The sequence below is a fragment of the Anomaloglossus baeobatrachus genome, chromosome 3 (assembly GCF_048569485.1).
Source record: "Anomaloglossus baeobatrachus isolate aAnoBae1 chromosome 3, aAnoBae1.hap1, whole genome shotgun sequence".
Taxonomy (NCBI): domain Eukaryota; kingdom Metazoa; phylum Chordata; class Amphibia; order Anura; family Aromobatidae; genus Anomaloglossus; species Anomaloglossus baeobatrachus.
In genome coordinates this window covers 663,974,847-663,994,937 of record NC_134355.1, presented here as the reverse complement: position 1 = coordinate 663,994,937, position 20,091 = coordinate 663,974,847, and the positions used below count along the sequence as shown (strand labels likewise).

Sequence of the window (20,091 nt, the reverse complement as noted above, 5' to 3'; positions counted from 1 at the left end):
TATAGCTAGCGATGTCGTGCCCGATACCACCCGCCCCCGTCGTACGTGCAATATGTGGTGATCGCTGCCGTAGCGAACATTATTGCTATGGCAGCGTCATACGCACATACCTGGTCAGCGACGTCGCTGTGACCGCCGAACAATCCCTCCTTCAAGGGGGAGGTGTGTTGATCGTCATAGCGACGTCACTGTGGCGTCACTAAGCGGCCGGCCAATAGAAGCGGAGGGGCGGAGATGAGCGGGCCGAACATCCCGCCCACCCCCTTCCTTCCTCATTGACGGCGGGACGGAGGTAAGGAGATGTTCGTTGCTCCTGCGGTGTCACACACAGCGATGTGTGGTGCTGCAGGAACGACGAACAACATCGCTACTTACCTGACGATTTTTTGTAATTAAACGACCTCACCAAAACAAACGATTTTTGTCTGTTTTGCGATCGTTTTAAGTCACTCCAGCCTGTCACACGCTGCGACACCACTATCGACGCCGGATGTGCGTCAAAAACACCGTGACCCCGACGATATATCGTTAGCGATGTAACAGCGTGTAAAGCCCTCTTTAGTCTCATCTGTCCACAAGACGGTTTCTCAGAAGGATTTTGGCGTACTTACGTACATATTGGCAAACTGTAGTCTAGTTGTTTTATGTCTCTGTGTCAACAGTAGGGTCCTTCTGGGACTCCTGCCATAGTATTTCATTGCATTCAAATGTGGAACTTGATTGGGGCTGCTTATCCACCATCCATATTATCTTGCAATGCAACCTTCCATCATTTTTTCTCTGCGATTCATATCCATAAAGATTAGTTACAATGTCATGAGTTGTACACTGCTTATTTATACTGCACATCCTGGACAAAGGAACATCAAGATCTCTGGAGATGGAATTGTAACAATTAGATTGTTGATATTTTGAACAATTTTGGTTCTCAAGTCCTCAGACAGTTCTCTTTTTCTTTTTCTTTTCTCCATGCTTAGTGTGGCACACACAGACACATAATGCAAAGGTTGAATCAACTTCTCCCCTTTTTATCTTGTTCCAGGTGTGATTATCATATTGCCCACATTTTTTACTTGCCATAGGTGAGTTTGAATTAGAATCACATGCATGAAACAAAGCTGTATACCCACAATTTTGGAAATTTTGTCTGGCTCATTTTTGGAGCGTCGTGTAAAATTATGTCCAATTTGCATTTTTTTCCTCTTTTTTTGTGTTTTTTCAATACATATAAAGGAAATAAACAAGTGTGTAACAAAACATGAGTAATTGTAATAATTTTCTGGAAAAACACTTCATTTCTGGAACAATTTCAAGGGTGCCAACACTTTTGGCCATATATAATTTAGTCCCTTCAGGTGACATTATACTACAGTCAAACTTTAGCTTAAGCTTTTTTATTGACAGTAGTGATTGAATCTTATTGGGGTGCGGAATAGCAGGCACCTAAAGGATTCCCCCGACCACTAAAATACCATGGGCAGAGATTGACAGCAGGATCTAAAGGGGGGTTTACATGCTACAATATCGTTAATGTTTTATCGTCGGGGTCACGTCGTTAGTAACGCACATCCGGCGTCATTAACGGTATTGCAGCGTGTGACACTTACCAGTGACCTTTAATGTCCTCCAAAGTGGTGAAAATCGTTCACCATGGAGAGGTCGTCCTAAAACCAAAAATTGTTAATGGTTGTTTCTAGATGTTGTTCCTCGTTCCTGCGGCAGCACACATCGCTGTGTGTGACACCGCAGGAACGAGGAACTTCACCTTACCTGCGTCCCGCCCGCAATGAAGAAGGAAGGAGGTGGGCGGGATGTTCGTCATGCTCATCTCCGCCTCTCCGCTTTGATTGGCCGGCCACTTAGTGACGTCGCGGTGACGTCGACGTGGCGCCGAACGCACCTCCCCCTTGAGGGAGGGATTGTTCGGCAGTCACAGCGACGACGACGACCAGGTAAGTGCGTGTGATGCTGCCGTAGCAGTAATATTTGCTGCGGCAGTGATCACACGATATCGCATGCACGACGGGGGCGGGTGATTTTGTGAACGATATCGCTAGCAATTACTAGAAATATCGTAGCGTGTAAAGCCCGCTTAAGTGTCTATTTACACTAACCAACAGGCAGCACTAAATGACCGTCACCACTCGGTGGTCATTTAAAAGCCTATATACCGGTAGACCGCAGAAGACATTACAAACTGAACAATCTGTAATAGGCCCAGAGTATGCACAATCTACCATTGTTCTTGTCAGTGCCATTTCTATTTACACAGGACAATGTTCTATCAAAAATCATCTTTTGCGTTGCAGAACAGACTAATTTTTATCCAATGAACACATACTTTGCTCATCGTCAGGTCATCTGCAGCCTGTTAATATGGAAGAATTATCATGAGACCAGCATTTTTATTAAGCAGATTTAGCTCTTCAGCCTTTTTCATACACCACATTCAGCTTGAGGAGGCTAATTCAATAATTTCATCATTATTTCTCTTCTTATAATTTGCAGTCAACAATCACATGAATGTTTACCCACTTCTTTCCTTTTCTGCACAGGCACTAAAACTATTCAGCGCATGCGCGAAAAATGAAATTTTGCTGTCCGTATCTTTATATATATGTCTTTCAGCAGTTGTGAAGAAGAGGAAACAACTGGAGTGATGGTCATACATATGATTACCCATAGCTTTTCTTTTCTGCGCAGGCACAAATAGCATTCAGCGCATGTGCGAAAAAAGGAGATTCTACTGTCCGTATCTTCATATGCATTCACTTTCAGCACCTGTGCAGAAGAGGCAACAGCTGGGGCGATGGTCGTACATATGATTACCCACTGAACTACCATCATTGCTAAGCCCATGGGCTTAAGGATTGTTTATGTGTGTAAAGAGCCATATAGGACATCTTAGGAATTTGACAAGATAGGCCCAAGACCTTAATTGGCATAGACCATGCTTTTTTCACTGCAGGAAATGAAGGTTTTACAGTAACTCTTGCATATGGCCATATTTTGACCCAATTAATTTCAAGTAATCATCGAAAATTAAATTGTTAATTGCATGCTGTATTATGGAGGTCGTATACACAAAAAGCATAGGTGTGGGAAGGCATATAAAGTACCTCGAATTTTGTAGTGTGCACTTGTAGTAGGAACTTTGTATGTCACTATATAGGCGATGTGCACATAATAATACTTTTATGCTTCATACACATGGTGCCTATGGGTCTAAATTGTATGAACATGTCTCTACCAGAGATGAGAGCGCAATATTATGCTACACGAAACGAGTAATTCGGATGGCCTTGTATAATGGAAGTAGATGGGAAACGCAAGCATTTTTCTGGAAGATATTCTGGAAAAAAATACATGATTTTCCCATTGACTTCCACTATACTCTGTACATGAGTCGAGCCAGTCTTAAGGGTGCTTTACACGCTGTGACATTGCTAGAGATTGCTAGCGATGTCGAGCATGATAGTACCCGCCCCCGTCGCTCGTGCAACATTTGGTGCTTGCTGCCGTAGCGAACATTATCGCTACAACAGCATCACACGCACATACCTGGACAGCGACGTCGCTGTGACCACCGAACAATCTCTCCCTCAAGGTGGAGGTGCGTTCGGGGTCATAGTGACGTCACTGCGGCGTCACTAAGCGGCTGGCCAGTAGAAGCGGAGGGGCAGAGATGAGCGGGACGTAACATCCCGCCCACCTCCTTTCTTTCGCATTGCCGGTGGACGCAGGTAAGGAGATGTTCGTCGCTGATGTGTGATGCCACAGGAACGACGAACAACATCGTACCGGTGGCAGCAGCGATATTAAGGAAATGAACGACGTGTCAACGATCACCGTTTTGGAATGATTTTGCGATCGTTGATTGGCGCTCATTAGTGTTACACGCTGCGATGTCGCTACCGGCGCCGGATGTGCGTCACTAACGACGTGACCCCAACGATATATCGGTAGCGATGTCGCAGCGTGTAAAGTACCCCTTAGAGTCTGACCAACTCATTTCGAGTACCAAACACTTGAGCATGGTAGTGCTCTCTCATCACTAGTCTCTACTTTTCTGAGTTCCATCGAAGTACATGATGGTACAGAATTGCCCCATCCAAATAAATCCATAGGCTTGTTGTAGTTGCATACATGATCTATGTAGACCCTTTCAGTCTTTTTATAAACAGTACAATAGTCCTATTATTGTATCAGCGATCCTATTTCTAATAGTGTCACAAGTAAAGTTGAGTGAATATTTTGAAATTTGAAGCTCACAGCTCTGCTGAATTTCCCCAGAAGATTGGGTTAATGAAAAATCAATAAACAGCAAATCCAAAGTACTCCAAAGTTTCCAATTACCACAAAAAAATGTATGATATTATTCTCTTTTCATCACACACTAATCTTGACTGTCCATTTTCTTGAATGTATTATCACTTTTTATCCCTATCTTTATAGCTAATGGGGATTGGACCCGATGGCCCTTGAGGTCCCTTCCATTCTATGATTCTATGATTCTAAGCTTTAATTTGTGATGTTCTCTCACTGTCTAAATTCACTCCAAACAGGCTGCTTCCTTCCCTGCCTCTGCTTTTATACAGGATATAATATTCCCTTCTGATTGGCTGGGCTATATTATGTAATGTTTGTAAAATGGAGGTAGCCATTTTAGGCGATTCATGCAAAGATAATTCCAAAATTCAATTTGCATCTAATTGATTCAACTTTTCTATAATCATAACATTAAATTTATACATAGTAGATTGTAAAATAAGATTATTTTTTTTTAAACCCAGTCTTCAATGTTTTTATCATTACTAGTGATGAGCGAGCATGCTTGTTACTACTCGGTACTCGCACGAGTATCACTGTACTCGGGCTACTCGGCGGGGACCGAGTAATCTCGCGATACTCGTGCTGTACTCGTGGTCTTCATCCCTGCATGTTGGCGCTCTATGGGTAGGCTAAAATTGCCGAAACGTCAATTTCAATTAAAATAAACTCTAGTTTGAACACAAATTAATTGTTTCTTATGACTCAGAAGTGTGCCGGGATTTTTTTCTACTATACATTGTTATTTTCCTGAGCACTTACAGTGAGCCAGACCCTCTTGGACTTACCTCATGCAGGGATTGGCTGGCAGACCACTGCAATGCCACAGCCCTGTTAGTTGTGGAATTGCAGTGATTGGCCGGCCCGCACAGCGTGACCGTGCCTTTATACCGGCGGGCGCGCTGTGCTCTGCTCACAGCCATCCAGACAGTCAGTGCAGGGAGAGTGTTGCTGCTTCAGGGAAAGGTTTGCGGCCCTTTATAGTTAGTTCCGGAGCAGGGCTGCAAACAGTGTGACCAGAAGTCCTTCTCAGGACATACAATAAGTTGTATACAGGCAGGCAGGGTATAGCCAGGTCGGAGTACAGTAGCAGAGTCCTTCTCAGGACTATTGTTGCTATATACAGGCAGGGTATAGCCAGGTCGGAATACAGGATAGTGACCAGAAGAGTCCTTGTCAGGACTATTGTAGCAGTATACAGGCAGGCAGGCAGGGTATATAGCCATTCCTAGTGGTGACCGTATACCAGCCCTCATCATATCTGGGGCTGGTGTACACAGTCTAAAACAGTCCAGATAGTGTCAGACTTCTCAGTAATTGTCGCTCCTAAAAACCTGTTAGGTTCTTATTGCGTCCGTGCTTGCATTTAAAAACCGCACGTGTGTGCCTGTCGGTGGCAGCATCAGGCTCCATATTGTCCCTGGATAGAGATGTGCATGAGGGCCTCAAAACATTGTTCCCATTGCAAAGGAGCGGGTCTCCTGTCGTTGTAATGCCCATTCTGAAAGAATGGGCGAAAAAATTTACCACTGGGGGTATACCTGAAACAACGGCCTAACTATTGTAACGGTCATCATGATGGCGCATGAGGAGAAGGAGGAGCAGTCCAGCGATTAGCCAAAGTCCAGAAGTGTGTACCCATGGGTGAGTGGAGGTACATGGCAAATTCCCGTTACAAACTTTAAATCCGCTGTCATTTGCTGGTGGTGTGGTGAAGTCTGGCCCAATCCAACCCTTGTTCATCTTGATCAGAGTCAGCCTGTCAGCATTTACAGTTGACAGGCGGGTGCGTTTATCTGTAATGATTCCACCTGCGACACTAAAAACACGCTCTGACAAAACACTAGCGGCAGGGCAGGCCAGGACTTCCAAGGCGTAGAGAGCCAATTCATGCCACGTGTCCAGCTTGGATACCCATTAATTGTAAGGCACAGAGGAATGTCGGAGTACAGTTGTTTGATCTGCAAGGTACTCCTTGAGCATCTGGGCAAACTTAGGATTTCTTGTGGCACTACCCCGCACCTCAGGGACTGTGGTATGTGAGGGGCTGATAAAACTGTCCCACATCTTAAAGACTGTTCCCCTACCTCTGGCGGATTGGACTTGTGCCCCTCTCGGCTGTACGCCTTGGTTTTCCACTGATTCCTGACCTATGCCGCTAGCGTTTTGTGAGGGGAATGCTTTGCCTACTTCCGTGACTATGGCCTTCTGGAACTGCTGCATTTTGCCTGACCTCTCCGCCTCGGGAATAAGAGACATAAAGTTCTCCTTTTAGCGTGGGTCTAACAGTGTTACCAACCAGTAATGATTGTCGGCCAAGATGTTCTTAACGCGAGGGTCACGAGACAGGCAGCTTACCATAAAGTCAGCCATGTGTGCCAGACTCTTAACAGCGATCACTTCAGTATCCTGACCAACACGATGACTGAACATGCTGTCCTCCTCCTCCTCCTCCTCCTCCTCATCATCTACCCTGTCCTCTGGCCAGCCACGCTGAACCGAGGATTTGACTGCATGTCATATCCTCAATTTGGCCAGAGAGTTGCTCCATGTCTTCATCCTCCTCCTTGTCATAGTCCTCCACTGCACGTTGTAATGAGACGAGGCTGGGCTGTGTGTTATCACCCACACCCACTACTGTTTCTTGCTCAAACTCATCGCGCTCCGCCTGCAATGCATCATGGTTGTTTTTTGAGCAGAGACCATTTTAGAAGGCAGAGAAGCGGTATGGTGACGCTAATAATGTCGTCATCGCCGCTCACCATCTTGGTGGAGTCCTCAAAGTTTTGGCGGATGGTACATAGGTCGGACATCCATCTCCAGTCCTCAGGTGTTATGTGTGGAGTTTGACCCATTTCCCGACGGCTTAGGTGATGCAGGTACTCAACAACTGCCCTCTTTTGCTCACATATCCTGACCAACATGTGCAGAGTTGAATTCCAACGCGTGGGGACATCACACACCAGTCTGTGAGCCGGAAGATGCAAATGGCGCTGAAAGCCGGCAAGGCCGGCTGAAGCAGTAGGTGACTTTCGAAAATGTGCAGACAGGCGGCGAACATTTACCAGCAGATCAGACAGCTCTGGGTATGACTTTAGAAACCGTTGAACCACGAGGTTGAGCACATGGGCCACGCATGGAACATGTGTCAGCTGGCCTCGCCTCAAAGCCGCCACCAGGTTCCGGCCATTGTCACACACAACCTTTCCTGGCTTTAGGTTCAGAGGTGTGAGCCAGTGATCTGTCTGCTGTTTCAGAGCTGTCCACACCTCTTCTGCATTGTGGGGTTTGTCACCTATGCAGATTAGCTTCAGCACAGCCTGTTGCCGCTTCGCCGAGGCAGTGCTGCAGTGCTTCTGTGTCGCCCTGGACAAGCCAGGGGCCACAGAGCACAACACTTACACACCCCACACTCCCTGCAGGCATATCATAGTCAAAACACAAAATCCTTGTTGCCTTCCCCAGGGGCTGTTGTCCACACCAGGGGGTGGAGCCAGGCGGTTGGTCTCCACCCACCAAGGAGGAGGGAAAACACAGGCAGTGAGAGTTAAGCTAAGGAAGTGGAAGGAGGAAAGTAGTAGAGAGGAGAAAAGTGACAGAAAAGAGCCTGAAGTTGGTCCGGGTGTGTGGCCCGGACAGGACAGCAAGGTTGGCAGGATGTGGTGACCGTCTGCAGTGGAGGCCGATTGGAGTCTGCCGTAAGGACCGTGGACGGGTGGTGACCCGGCAGTACCGGATCGGTATACAAAGAGAAGCCAGCACCATTGGCAGGGGCCTTTCGGATCCCGGCAAGGCTTGGTGTCGCCGTGAATTTGCCAAATCCGTTAGTGAAGGGGACCTCAGGGTTTCCAAACAGCCAAGTCCCGATAGAAGGCAACCGTCCAACCGTGAAGGGGAGACACCGCCACCGCCAAGGGCAACCGTCTCCCAGGGCCAGCGCCTGTGGGCAAAAGGGGCTCCTCCGGCCCATATCCAGGTCGGGGAGCGGGTTACCGGTGGGAAACCATCACTACCAACACTGAACTTAGGTGCAGGGAGAGACAGTCATCACTAACCTGCAGGGAAAAACAACCGCAGCCGTCCGAGGGACCTGTCCCTCCAGCCACTTGTTTTACCGTGAACTGTGTCATCATCATTGGGCTGAGTGAGTACCTCCGTGCCGTGCGGCACAGCGCTGCCCCTGCGACCCTGCACCTCATCAGGCCCCGCAACCCGCCTGTCATCCATCTCTACCCCATCACCGAGCCCCGGGACAACCAACCCCCCTACCCACGGAGGGGAGAAATAACAACAAAGCTGCTCCCTGTCACAGGCTCCCGGGATCCCCGTCCAGAGCAGCGGTGGTGTCCACACAATCACCACAACCGTGGGTGGCGTCACGGACAATATCCCCAAAACCCAAACGACCCCTTTTCACTCACGGGTGATGAGCGCCGCTCGAGTCCCCGGGATCCGGCCATCGCTCGAGCCACCGAGCATCAGCAGCCGTAGAGCAGCGACAGCCGGACCCGAGCAGTGGGAGAGCGCAGCGTCCCCTCCTCCGCCCGCGACACTTCCAGCTTGGGACTGGTGTGGAGGGTAAAGTGGATGAGGATGCACAGGAGGAGGAGGAGGCTGAGGAGCATGACATTCCGGAGCTGTAGAGTGTGGGTGAAACCCTGACTGAGGTAGGGCCAGCAAACCTTGGTGTGTGAAGGACGTGTTCCGTCCCTCGCTCAGACTGGGTCCCAGCTTCCACAATATTAACCCAGTGTGACGTCAACGAGATGTAGCGGCCTTGCCCACATGCACTTGTCCACATGTCTGTGGTTAGGTGGACTTTGGCTGAAACAGCGTTGTTCAGGGCACGTGTGATGTTTTGTGACACGTGGTTATGCAATGCGGGGACGGCACACCGGGAGAAATAGTGGCGGCTGGGAACCGAGTAACGTGGGACAGCTGCCACCATCAGGTCGCGGAATGCTTCTGTCTCAACCAGCCTAAAAGGCAACATTTCCAGCGCAAGCAGTCGCGAAATGTTAGCATTTAGAAGTGTGGCATGTGGGGCGTTGGCAGTGTATTTGCGCCTGCGTTCAAAGGTTTGCTGAATGGATAACTGAACGCTGCGCTGGGACAAGGACGTGCTTGATGATGGTGTTATTTCTGCGTGGGCAACTGCAGGTGCAGGGCCGGAGGAGGCTTGTTCGCGGGCAGCATGGACAGGGGATTGGCTCGCATGCACAACAAGCGAAGACGTAGCAGTGACATCAGCAAGCACTGCTCCTCGACTCTGTTGTACATCCCACAAAGTCGGGTGCTTGGCTGACATGTGCCTGATCATGCTGGTGGTGGTCAGGCTGCTAGTTTTGGTACCCCTGCTGATGCTGGCATGGCAGGTGTTGCAAATGGCCTTTTTAGAATCATCTGGAGCCAACTTAAAAAACTGCCAGACTCGGGAAGACCTAACATTTGTACAGGCACCTTGTGTCGTGTTGTTCCGGGGAACAGTTGCCTGACGTCTGCCTGGAGCCACCACCCTGCTTCTTACTGCCTGTTGTGATGCTACGCCTCCCTCCCCCTGTGCACTGCTGTCCTCGCTCTGCATATCCTCCTGCCAGGTTGGGTCAGTTACTGGATCATCCACCACGTCGTCTTCCTCTTCCGCACCCTGCTCCTCCTCCTGACTTTCTGACAATTGTGTCTCATCATCGTCCACCACTTGTTGAGACACGTTGCCAACTTCATGAGAACGTGGCTGCTCAAATATTTGGGCATCTGTACATACAATCTCATCATGGCCCACTTCAACAGGAGCTGGCGAGAGGCCAGAATGTGTGAATGGAAACGTGAACGAACAGCTCTTCCGAGTGTCCAAGTGTGGGATCAGTAATGTCCGTGGACGTGTACTCGGCCTTGTGGTAGGAAGGAGGATCAGGTTCTGAAATGTGCGGTGCAGTATCACGGCTACTGACACTTGGACCGTGTGGAAGACAGAGTGTTTGTGGTGGTGCCAATCTGACTGGAAGCATTATCCGCTATCCAACTAACAGCCTGTTGACACTGGTCTTGGTTCAAGAGCGGTGTACTGCTGCGGTCCCCAAGAATTTGGGACAGGACGTGCGAGCGAGTAGATGTGGCGCTTTGTTGTGGCGAAATTAGAGCTTGCACACGACCTCGGTCTCTGCCTGCACCACCATCACGTCCACTTCCTTGTTCGTTGACAACGCCCTTGCGCATTTTGCAATGCTGTGCTGATGTGTATTCACTAGACTTGTGCGTTATATCCAAGTTTTTGCAAAACGCACACAAGTGCAGCGGAAAGTTGCCACCAACAGGCACACACGTGCGGTTTTTAAATGCAAGCACGGAGGCACTAAGAACCTAACAGGTCTCTATCCAGGGACAACGTGGAGCCTCCCAATTTTTGGCTGCCCTGCCTAAGGGCTATACTACAATAGACCCACTTCCTTACAATGGGCACTTCAGGTTTACAGGCCCTCATGCACGTCTCTATCCAGGGACAACGTGGAGCCTCCCAATTTTTGGCTGCCCTGCCAAAGGGCTATACTACAATAGACCCACTTCCTTACAATGGGCACTTCAGGTTTCCAGGCCCTCATGCACATCTCTATCCAGGGACAACGTGGAGCCTCCCAATTTTTGGCTGCCCTGCCAAAGGGCTATACTACAATAGACCCACTTCCTTACAATGGGCACTTCAGGTTTACAGGCCCTCATGCACGTCTCTATCCAGGGACAACGTGGAGCCTCCCAATTTTTGGCTGCCCTGCCAAAGGGCTATACTACAATAGACCCACTTCCTTACAATGGGCACTTCAGGTTTACAGGCCATCATGCACGTCTCTATCCAGGGACAACGTGGAGCCTCCCAATTTTTGGCTGCCCTGCCAAAGGGCTATACTACAATAGACCCACTTCCTTACAATGGGCACTTCAGGTTTACAGGCCCTCATGCACGTCTCTATCCAGGGACAACGTGGAGCTTCCCAATTTTTGGCTGCCCTGCCAAAGGGCTATACTACTATAGACCCACTTCCTTACAATGGGCACTTCAGGTTTACAGGCCATCATGCACGTCTCTATCCAGGGACAACGTGGAGCCTCCCAATTTTTGGCTGCCCTGCCAAAGGGCTATACTACAATAGACCCACTTCCTTACAATGGGCACTTCAGGTTTACAGGCCATCATGCACGTCTCTATCCAGGGACAACGTGGAGCCTCCCAATTTTTGGCTGCCCTGCCAAAGGGCTATACTACAATAGACCCACTTCCTTACAATGGGCACTTCAGGTTTACAGGCCATCATGCACGTCTGTATGCAGGGGCATTGGTGAACCTCACAATTTTGGACTGCCCTGGCAAAGGAAAATACTACAAAGACTCACTTCCTCAGAATGGGCACATTAGACTCAGAGGCCTTTATGTATGTCTCTTCTTAGGGACATCGGAGTGCCACACAATGTTTTACGTAAAATCTTTCATGTATTAATCTCAAAAAGTAACATACATTAGCTCTATCTCACTATTGGGTATGTGCCCTTAACATTTCCGCCATGAAAATTCATTTTGGTGTCATTTTGGAAGGTTTTCTGGTGAGTCCGTAAAAATGGCGTAAAACGCGGACAAAATTGTTCACAGCTGTGACTTTTGAGTGATAAATGCTTCAAGGGGTCTTCCCCATGCTGTTGCCATGTCATTTGAGCACTCTTCTGAGACTTTTGTGCATTTTTAGGGTTTCTACATGCTGCCGGGAGTCATTTCACAAAAATACTCGGGTCTCCCATAGGATAACATTGGGCTCGGTGCTCGGGCCGAGTACACGAGTATCTTGGGATGCTCGGCCCGAGCCTCGAGCACCCGAGCTTTTTAGTACTCGCTCATCACTAATCATTACTTTTACAGAAGGTAAACATATAAACATATTTTTTAAATTGTAATAACAAAAAATATAAATTTATTTTGGATGATCTATTTGTCCTCCTGTGGTGAAACCATCTCATGAGTTGGCATTGAGATGTATTTGGTGACCCCTCATCTTTGTAAACATTAATAATAATAGTATGTGATATTGTATTCTTTTCTTGACAGAGAAAGTTCATAATGAAATTGAGCGAGTGATCGGATCGGCCCAACCTCAAATGGAGCATCGGAAGGAAATGCCGTATACAGACGCCGTCATCCATGAGATTCAGCGGTTTGGTGATATTGCACCTAATAGTGTCCCACACGCAACTTCTGAAGATGTCACATTCAGAGGGTATTTTATTCCGAAGGTAAGAAACAATAATCAGTTTTATAGAAGATTCCTCTAAGCAGAGTATTATCTATACGGAGGCCTGGAGCAAACCTTTAGTTATGCAGTTGCAAATTGGGAGAATCCAGCCTCTAAAATAGGGGTGGGGAACCTTTTTTCTGCCGGGGGCCGTTTGGAAATTTCTACCAACCTTTGGGGGCTGAAAAAAATGAACAGCTTGAAAATTACCGTAATATATTTGGTCAAACAATTTAACTCAGCCCTACACCCTAAGGCGGGCTTTGCACACTACGACATCGCAGGTGCGATGTCGGTGGGGTCAAATTGAAAATGACGCACTTCCGGCATTGCATGCAACATCATAGTGTGTAAAGGCTCGATGATAAGATTAACGAGCGCAAAAGCGTCGTAATCATATCATCGGTGCAGCGTCGGCGTAATCCATAATTACGCTGACGCGACAGTCCGATGTTGTTCCTCGCTCCTGTGGCAGCACACATCGCTGTGTGTGAAGCCGCAGGAGCGAGGGACATCTCCTACCGGCGTCACTGCGGCTTCTGTAGGATATGCGGAAGGAAGGAGGTGGGCGGGATGTTTACATCCTGCTCATCTCCGCCCCTCCGCTCCTATTGGCTGCCTGCCGTGTGACGTCGCAGTGACGCCGCATGACCCGCCCCCTTAACAAGGAGGCGGGTCGCCGGCCAGAGCGATGGTCACAGGACAGGTGAGTCCATGTGAAGCTGCCGTAGCGATAATGTTCGCTACGGCAGCTATCACAAGGATATCGCTGCTGCGACGGGGGCGGGGACTATCGCGCTCGGCATCGCAGCATAGGCCTGCGATGTTGCAGTGTGCAAAGTACCCCTAACTGTGGTGGATGGAGCTGCTTTTCTTTGATGCGGCTGTGATGTTCAGCGATATTGATCATGTTGCTTCTCAAAACTGCTTTTCCAGGTTTGTCTCAGTCTGGAGCGCAGTCAACATTGGTAAATCATATACATCACATAGGAGACACTGGAGGCACATACAGGTATATCACAGGAGGGGATTGGGACATATACATCACTGGACATGCGGGGCATACATATCACAGAAGATGCTGGGTGCATACGTTACAGGAGATGCTGGAGGCATATATACAACACAGTAGGGTGTGGGTGCATATATACATCACAGGAGGGGCTGGGTGCATATATACATCATAGGAGGGGATGGGTGAATATATTATAGTATCATAGTATCATAGTATCATAGTTTTTAAGGTTGAAGGGAGACTCTAAGTCCATCTAGTTCAACCCGTAGCCTAACATGTTGATCCAGAGGAAGGCAAAAAAAACCCCAATGTGGCAAACAAGTTCCAATGGGGAAAAAAATTCCTTCCTGACTCCACATCCGGCAATCAGACTAGTTCCCTGGATCAATACCCTGTCATAAAATCTAATATACATAACTGGTAATATTAAATTTTTCAAGAAAGGCATCCAGGCTCTGCTTAAATGTTAGTAGTGAATCACTCATTACAACATCATGCGGCAGAGAGTTCCACAGTCTCACTGCTCGTACAGTAAAGAATCCTCGTCTGTGATTATGATTAAACCTTCTTTCCTCAAGACGTAGCGGATGCCCCCGTGTTCCAGTCGCAGGCCTAGGTGTAAAAAGATCTTTGGAAAGGTCTCTGTACTGTCCCCTCATATATTTATACATTGTGATTAGATCCCCCCTAAGCCTTCGTTTTTCCAAACTAAATAACCCCAAGTTTAATAACCTGTCTTGGTATTGCAGCCCACCCATTCCTCTAATAATCTTGGTCGCTCTTCTCTGCACCCTCTCCAGTTCAGCTATGTCCTTCTTATATATCGGTGACCAGAATTGTACACAGTATTCTAAGTGCGGTCGCACTAGTGACTTGTACAGAGGTAGAACTATATTTTTTTCATGAACACTTATACCTCTTTTAATACATCCCATTATATTATTAGCCCTGGCAGCAGTTGCCTGACACTGTCCACTAAAGTGAAGTTTACCATCCACCCATACACCCAAGTCTTTTTCTGTGTCTGTTTTACCCAGTGTTCTACAATTAAGTACATAATCATAAATGTTATTTCCTCTACCCAAGTGCATGACCTTACATTTATCTACATTAAACTTCAATTGCCACTTCTCAGCCCAATCCTCCAATTTACATAAATCTCCCTGTAATATAAAATTATCCTCCTCTGTATTGATTACCCTGCAGAGTTTAGTATCATCTGCAAATATTGAAATTCTACTCCGCATGCCCCCAACAAGGTCATTTATAAATATGTTGAAAAGAAGCGGGCCCAATACTGACCCCTGTGGTACCCCACTATGAACTGAGACCCAGTCCGAGTACGTACCATTAATAACCACCCTTTGTTTCCTATCACTGAGCCAGTTTTTAACCCAGTTACACATATTTTCCACTATCCCCATTATTCTCATTTTATGTACCAGCCTTTTGTGTGGCACCGTATCAAAAGCTTTTGAAAAGTCCATATACACAACATCCACTGCATTTCCCTGGTCCAGGCTTGAACTTACCTCTTCATAGAAGCTGATCAAATTAGTTTGACAGGATCGATCCCTCATAAACCCATGTTGATACTCTGTCATAAGGTTATTTTTCTTGAGATACTCCAGTATAGCATCTCTCAAGAAACCCTCAAGGATTTTACCAACCGTAGAGGTTAAACTTACCGGCCTATAATTTCCCGGCTCAGTTTTTGTCCCCTTTTTGAATATTGGCACCACATTTGCTATGCGCCAGTCCTGCGGTACCGACCCTGTTATTAAGGAATCTGAGAAGATTAAAAATAATGGTCTATCTATCACAGAACTCAATTCCTGTAGTACTCTGGGGTGTATGCCATCCGGGCCCGGAGATTTGTCAACCTTAGTGATTTCGAGGCGGCGGCGTACTTCCTGCTGGGTTAAGCAGGTAATATTCAAGGGTGAATTTATGGTATCCCTGGTCATGTCATCTGCCATGGCATTTTCTTGTATAAAAACCGTAGAAAAAAAGTCATTCAGCAGGTTGGCTTTACCCTCATCTCCTTCCACCATTTCACCAAGACTATTTTTAAGGGGGGCAACACTATCGCTTTTCAGTTTTTTACTGTTTATGTAGTTAAAGAATATTTTAGGATTATTTTTACTTTCTCTCGCAATGAGTCTCTCTGTCTCAAACTTAGCTAACTTAATTTGCTTTTTACATATTTTATTTAATTTTCTATAATTATATAATGCCTCATCACTACCTACCCTCTTTAATTCTTTTAAGGCTTTCTGTTTTTCTTTTATTGCTTCCCTTACAGCTCTATTTAGCCATAGGGGTTTCCTCCTATTTCTAGCATGTTTGTTCCCATAGGGTATATTTTCTGCACAAGCCCTATTCAGGATGCTCATAAAAGTCTCCCATTTGCTTTGTGTACTTTTATTACTTAGTACATCATCCCAGTTTATTGCACTAAGATCATCTCTCAACCGTTTAAAATTTGCTTTCCTGAAGTTTAGTGTCCTTGTAGCCCCTCTACTAGACATCTTACTAAAGAATACATGAAAACTTATTATTTTGTGATCACTATTCCCCAAGTAACCCCCAACTTGTATATTTGATATGCGGTCTGGCCTATTGGTTAGTACAAGGTCTAGTAGTGCTCCCCCTCTTGTGGAGTCCTGTACCATTTGTGAAAGGTAATTATCTTTCATTGTTATCAAAAATCTATTTCCTTTGCTGGAACTGCAAGTTTCTGTTCCCCAATTTATATCAGGATAGTTAAAGTCCCCCATAATAATTACCTCTCCGAGACTCGCTGCTTTATCAATTTGCTTTATGAGGAGATTCTCTACCTCTTCCATAATATTCGGCGTCTTATAACACACCCCTATCAGTATTTTATTATTCATTCTCCCCCCCCTTATCTCCACCCATAGGGACTCTACATTCTCAGTACCCTCACATATGTTGTCACGCAGGATGGGTTTTAAGGATGATTTTACATATAGACACACACCTCCCCCTCGCTTATTTGTATGGTCATTCCTGAATAGGCTATAACCCTGTAAATTAACAGCCCAGTCATAGCTCTCATCCAGCCATGTCTCTGATATCCCCACTATATCATAATTTTCTTCCAACAATATTAATTCTAATTCCTCCACCTTATTTGTGAGGCTTCGGGCATTAGTGTACATGCACGTTACGTATGACTCTGTACCTGTATTCCTGCTTACTGTATTAACTGTCCTAACCCTTCCCCCCGTACCACCCCCAATTTCATTACTTGTGCCCTGGTCACTATCTGCACTACATTCCCCTTCTATAAAGTGAATACCCTCGCCCCCCATTCCTAGTTTAAACACTCCTCCAACCTTCTAGCCATTTTCTGCCCCAGCAGAGCTGCACCTTCCCCATTAAGATGCAGCCCATCCCTAGCATAGAATCTGTAGCCAACTGAAAAGTTGGCCCAATTCTCCAGGAACCCAAAACCCTCTTTCCTACACCAATTCCTGAGCCACCTGTTAACCTCCCTGATCTCTCTTTGCCTCTCTGGTGTGGCTTGTGGCACAGGAAGTATTTCCGAAAATACCACCTTTGAGGTCCATGCTTTAAGCTTACAACCTAATTCCCTGAAATCATCTTTAAGGACCTTCCACCTACCTCTAACTTTGTCATTTGTGCCAATGTGTACAATGACCGCTGGGTCCTCCCCAGCCCCTCCCAGTAATCTGTCAACCCGATCAGCGATGTGCCGAACTCGAGCGCCAGGAAGACAACACACTGTTCGGCGATCCCTGTCTTTGTGACAGATTGCCCTATCTGTCCCCCTAATAATTGAGTCCCCCACTACCAGTACCTGTCTTGCCTGCCCTGCACTCCTATTCCCCCCCTTACTAGAGCAGACACTCCTCTGGCGTTCAGAGGTCATGCCTTGCTGCAGCAATGCTACCCCTGTAATGACAGGGGTGATATATACATCACAGGAGGGGCTGGAGGCATTTATACATCACAGCAGGGGCTGGGGGCTTGGATAGCACTGTGGGGGACACACAGACAGCACTAGGGTGGTAGGAGTCACACAGCACTGGGGCGGCAGGATTCACACAACACTGGGGAGGCATGTGTTACGCCCTGGACTAGCCAGGTTGTCACTGGTAGTCCCATACACCCCTTCCTTAGAAACGTGACAGCAGCCAAACTACAAAACCCTTGTCACCACCCTCTGGGTTTGATGTTCACACCAGGGAGGCGGAGCCAGGTGGTTGGCCCCGCCCACCAAGGAATTCACAGGCCCTGAGGTGGGAAAAACAGAGCAGTTCCCCGTGGGGAGCACAGGAGTAGAGTCTAGTCTTGACAGTGGAGTGGAGTGAAGTTCAAGGGCAGATCTGTGTCCAGGCCTGCCATAGTCTACACAGGTGTCTGGGTTGGAGCCCAGTCACCTCTGGCAAGGAGGCAGACAGTGGTGGCCACCTGCAGGAGCTGGATTACAGCCGTTGGAACCGTAGGGACCGGGGACGGGTGGTGGCCCGCCTGTACCGAACCGGGGAACCAATTGGAAACCGGAGCACCAGGAGGGGTACTCAGACCCAGTACGAGGCTCAGAAACAACCGGGCTGAGTTAAATCAACTGATTGAGGACTGGACTTATGGACCTATCCCACCTAAGACCCGACTGAAGACAACAGCCCAACCATTAGGGTAACGCCACCGCCCAGGCATAGAGACCCGAGGGGCCAGCTTCTGCGGGCAAAGAAGGCTCTCCCGGCACATACCAAGCCGGGGAGCGGACTACCGTTGCTCAGGCATAGGAGTCGACGTTTTCTAAATAAGTAAGATGCAGGAGAAAGGCAGAAAGCACTAACCTGATAAGGGGAAAACTGCAGCCGGCTGCGGACACCATTCACCATCTTGTTTGGTTTACCAGAGACTCCAGCGTGTTTGTAATAGTGAGTACAACAGTGCCTTCGGGCCGCGCACCGCGCCAACACGCCAGCATGCATCCATTCCCCTGCCTCAGCACCTCCCTCAAGCCCCCGGGACCATCACTCCCCCCTACCCACGGAGGGGTCAACACCAAGCTGCGAAACACCGTCCCCGGGAGCCTAGTCAACAGAAGCGGTGGTGTCCATCCATTCACCACAACCTGTGGGTGGCGTCACGAACTTAAAATACCCTACAAACCACCGCGGCTCCGGTCGTGGACCTCCCCACCAAAGTCTCTACGTGTAGCACCAACCCCCCCTTTTCAGAGCGACGTGACCCCTGGGTCCGTGAGGAGCTCGAGCCACCCATCGACGAGCACGGATCCGAGGGAGGCATGAGGCATGTACAGCAGGGAGTCAGGACTCGCACAACACGAGGAGGCATGCACAGCAGGGAGGCATGAGTCACACAGCCTAGGAAGGCGGTACTCACACAGCCCAGGAAGGCAGTACTCACACAGCATGGGAAGGCAGTACGCTCACAGCACGAGAAGGCATGCACAGCAGGGAAGCAGGGCTCACACCACACGGGGAGGCATGCACACCAGGGAGGCATGAGTCACACAGCACAGGGAGACATGCACAGCAGGGAAGCAGGACTCACACAGCCCAGTGAGGCATGCACAGCAGGGAAGCAGGACTCACACAGCCCAGTGAGGCATGCACAGCAGGGAAGCAGGACTCACACAGCCCAGTGAGGCATGCACAGCAGAGAAGCAGGACTCACACAGCCCAATGAGGCATGCACAGCAGAGAAGCAAAACTCACACAGCCCAGTGTGGCATTCACAGCATGGAAGCAGGACTCACACAGCCCGGTGAGGCATTCAGAGCATGGAAGCAGGACTCACACAGCCCAGTGAGGCATGCACAGCAGGGAAGCAGGACTCACACAGCCCAGTGAGGCATGCACAGCAGGGAAGCAGGACTCACACAGCCCAGTGAGGCATGCACAGCAGAGAAGCAGGACTCACACAGCCCAGTGAGGCATGCACAGCAGAGAAACAAAACTCACACAGCCCAGTGTGGCATTCACAGCATGGAAGCAGGACTCACACAGCCCGGTGAGGCATTCAGAGCATGGAAGCAGGACTCGCACAGCCCAGTGAGGCATGCACAGCAGAGAAGCAGGACTCACACAGCCCAGTGAGGCATGCACAGCAGGGAAGCAGGACTCACACAGCCCAGTGAGGCATGCACAGCAGAGAAGCAGAACTCACACAGCCCAGTGAGGCATGCACAGCAGGGAAGCAGGACTCACACAGCCCAGTGAGGCATGCACAGCATGGAAGCAGGACTCACACAGCCCAGTGAGGCATGCACAGCAGAGAAGCAGAACTCACACAGCCCAGTGTGGCATTCAAAGCATGGAAGCAGGACTCACACAGCCCAGTGAGGCATGCACAGCATGGAAGCAGGACTCACACAGCCCAGTGAGGCATGCACAGCAGAGAAGCAGGACTCACACAGCCCAGTGAGGCATACACAGCAGGGAGGCAGGA

At 48.4% G+C, this 20,091-nt stretch overlaps 1 protein-coding gene across 1 annotated transcript in view; it reads left to right on the top strand.

The window, feature by feature from the left end:
• The window catches only part of LOC142297393 (uncharacterized), a 152,841-nt gene that overhangs the window by 47,388 nt on the left and 85,362 nt on the right, over nt 1–20,091 (top strand). Inside the window, exon 8 of the mRNA XM_075341619.1 lies at nt 12,419–12,603. Within this exon, the coding sequence (XP_075197734.1) occupies nt 12,419–12,603 (185 nt within the window). The remainder of the gene's footprint in view (nt 1–12,418; nt 12,604–20,091) is intronic.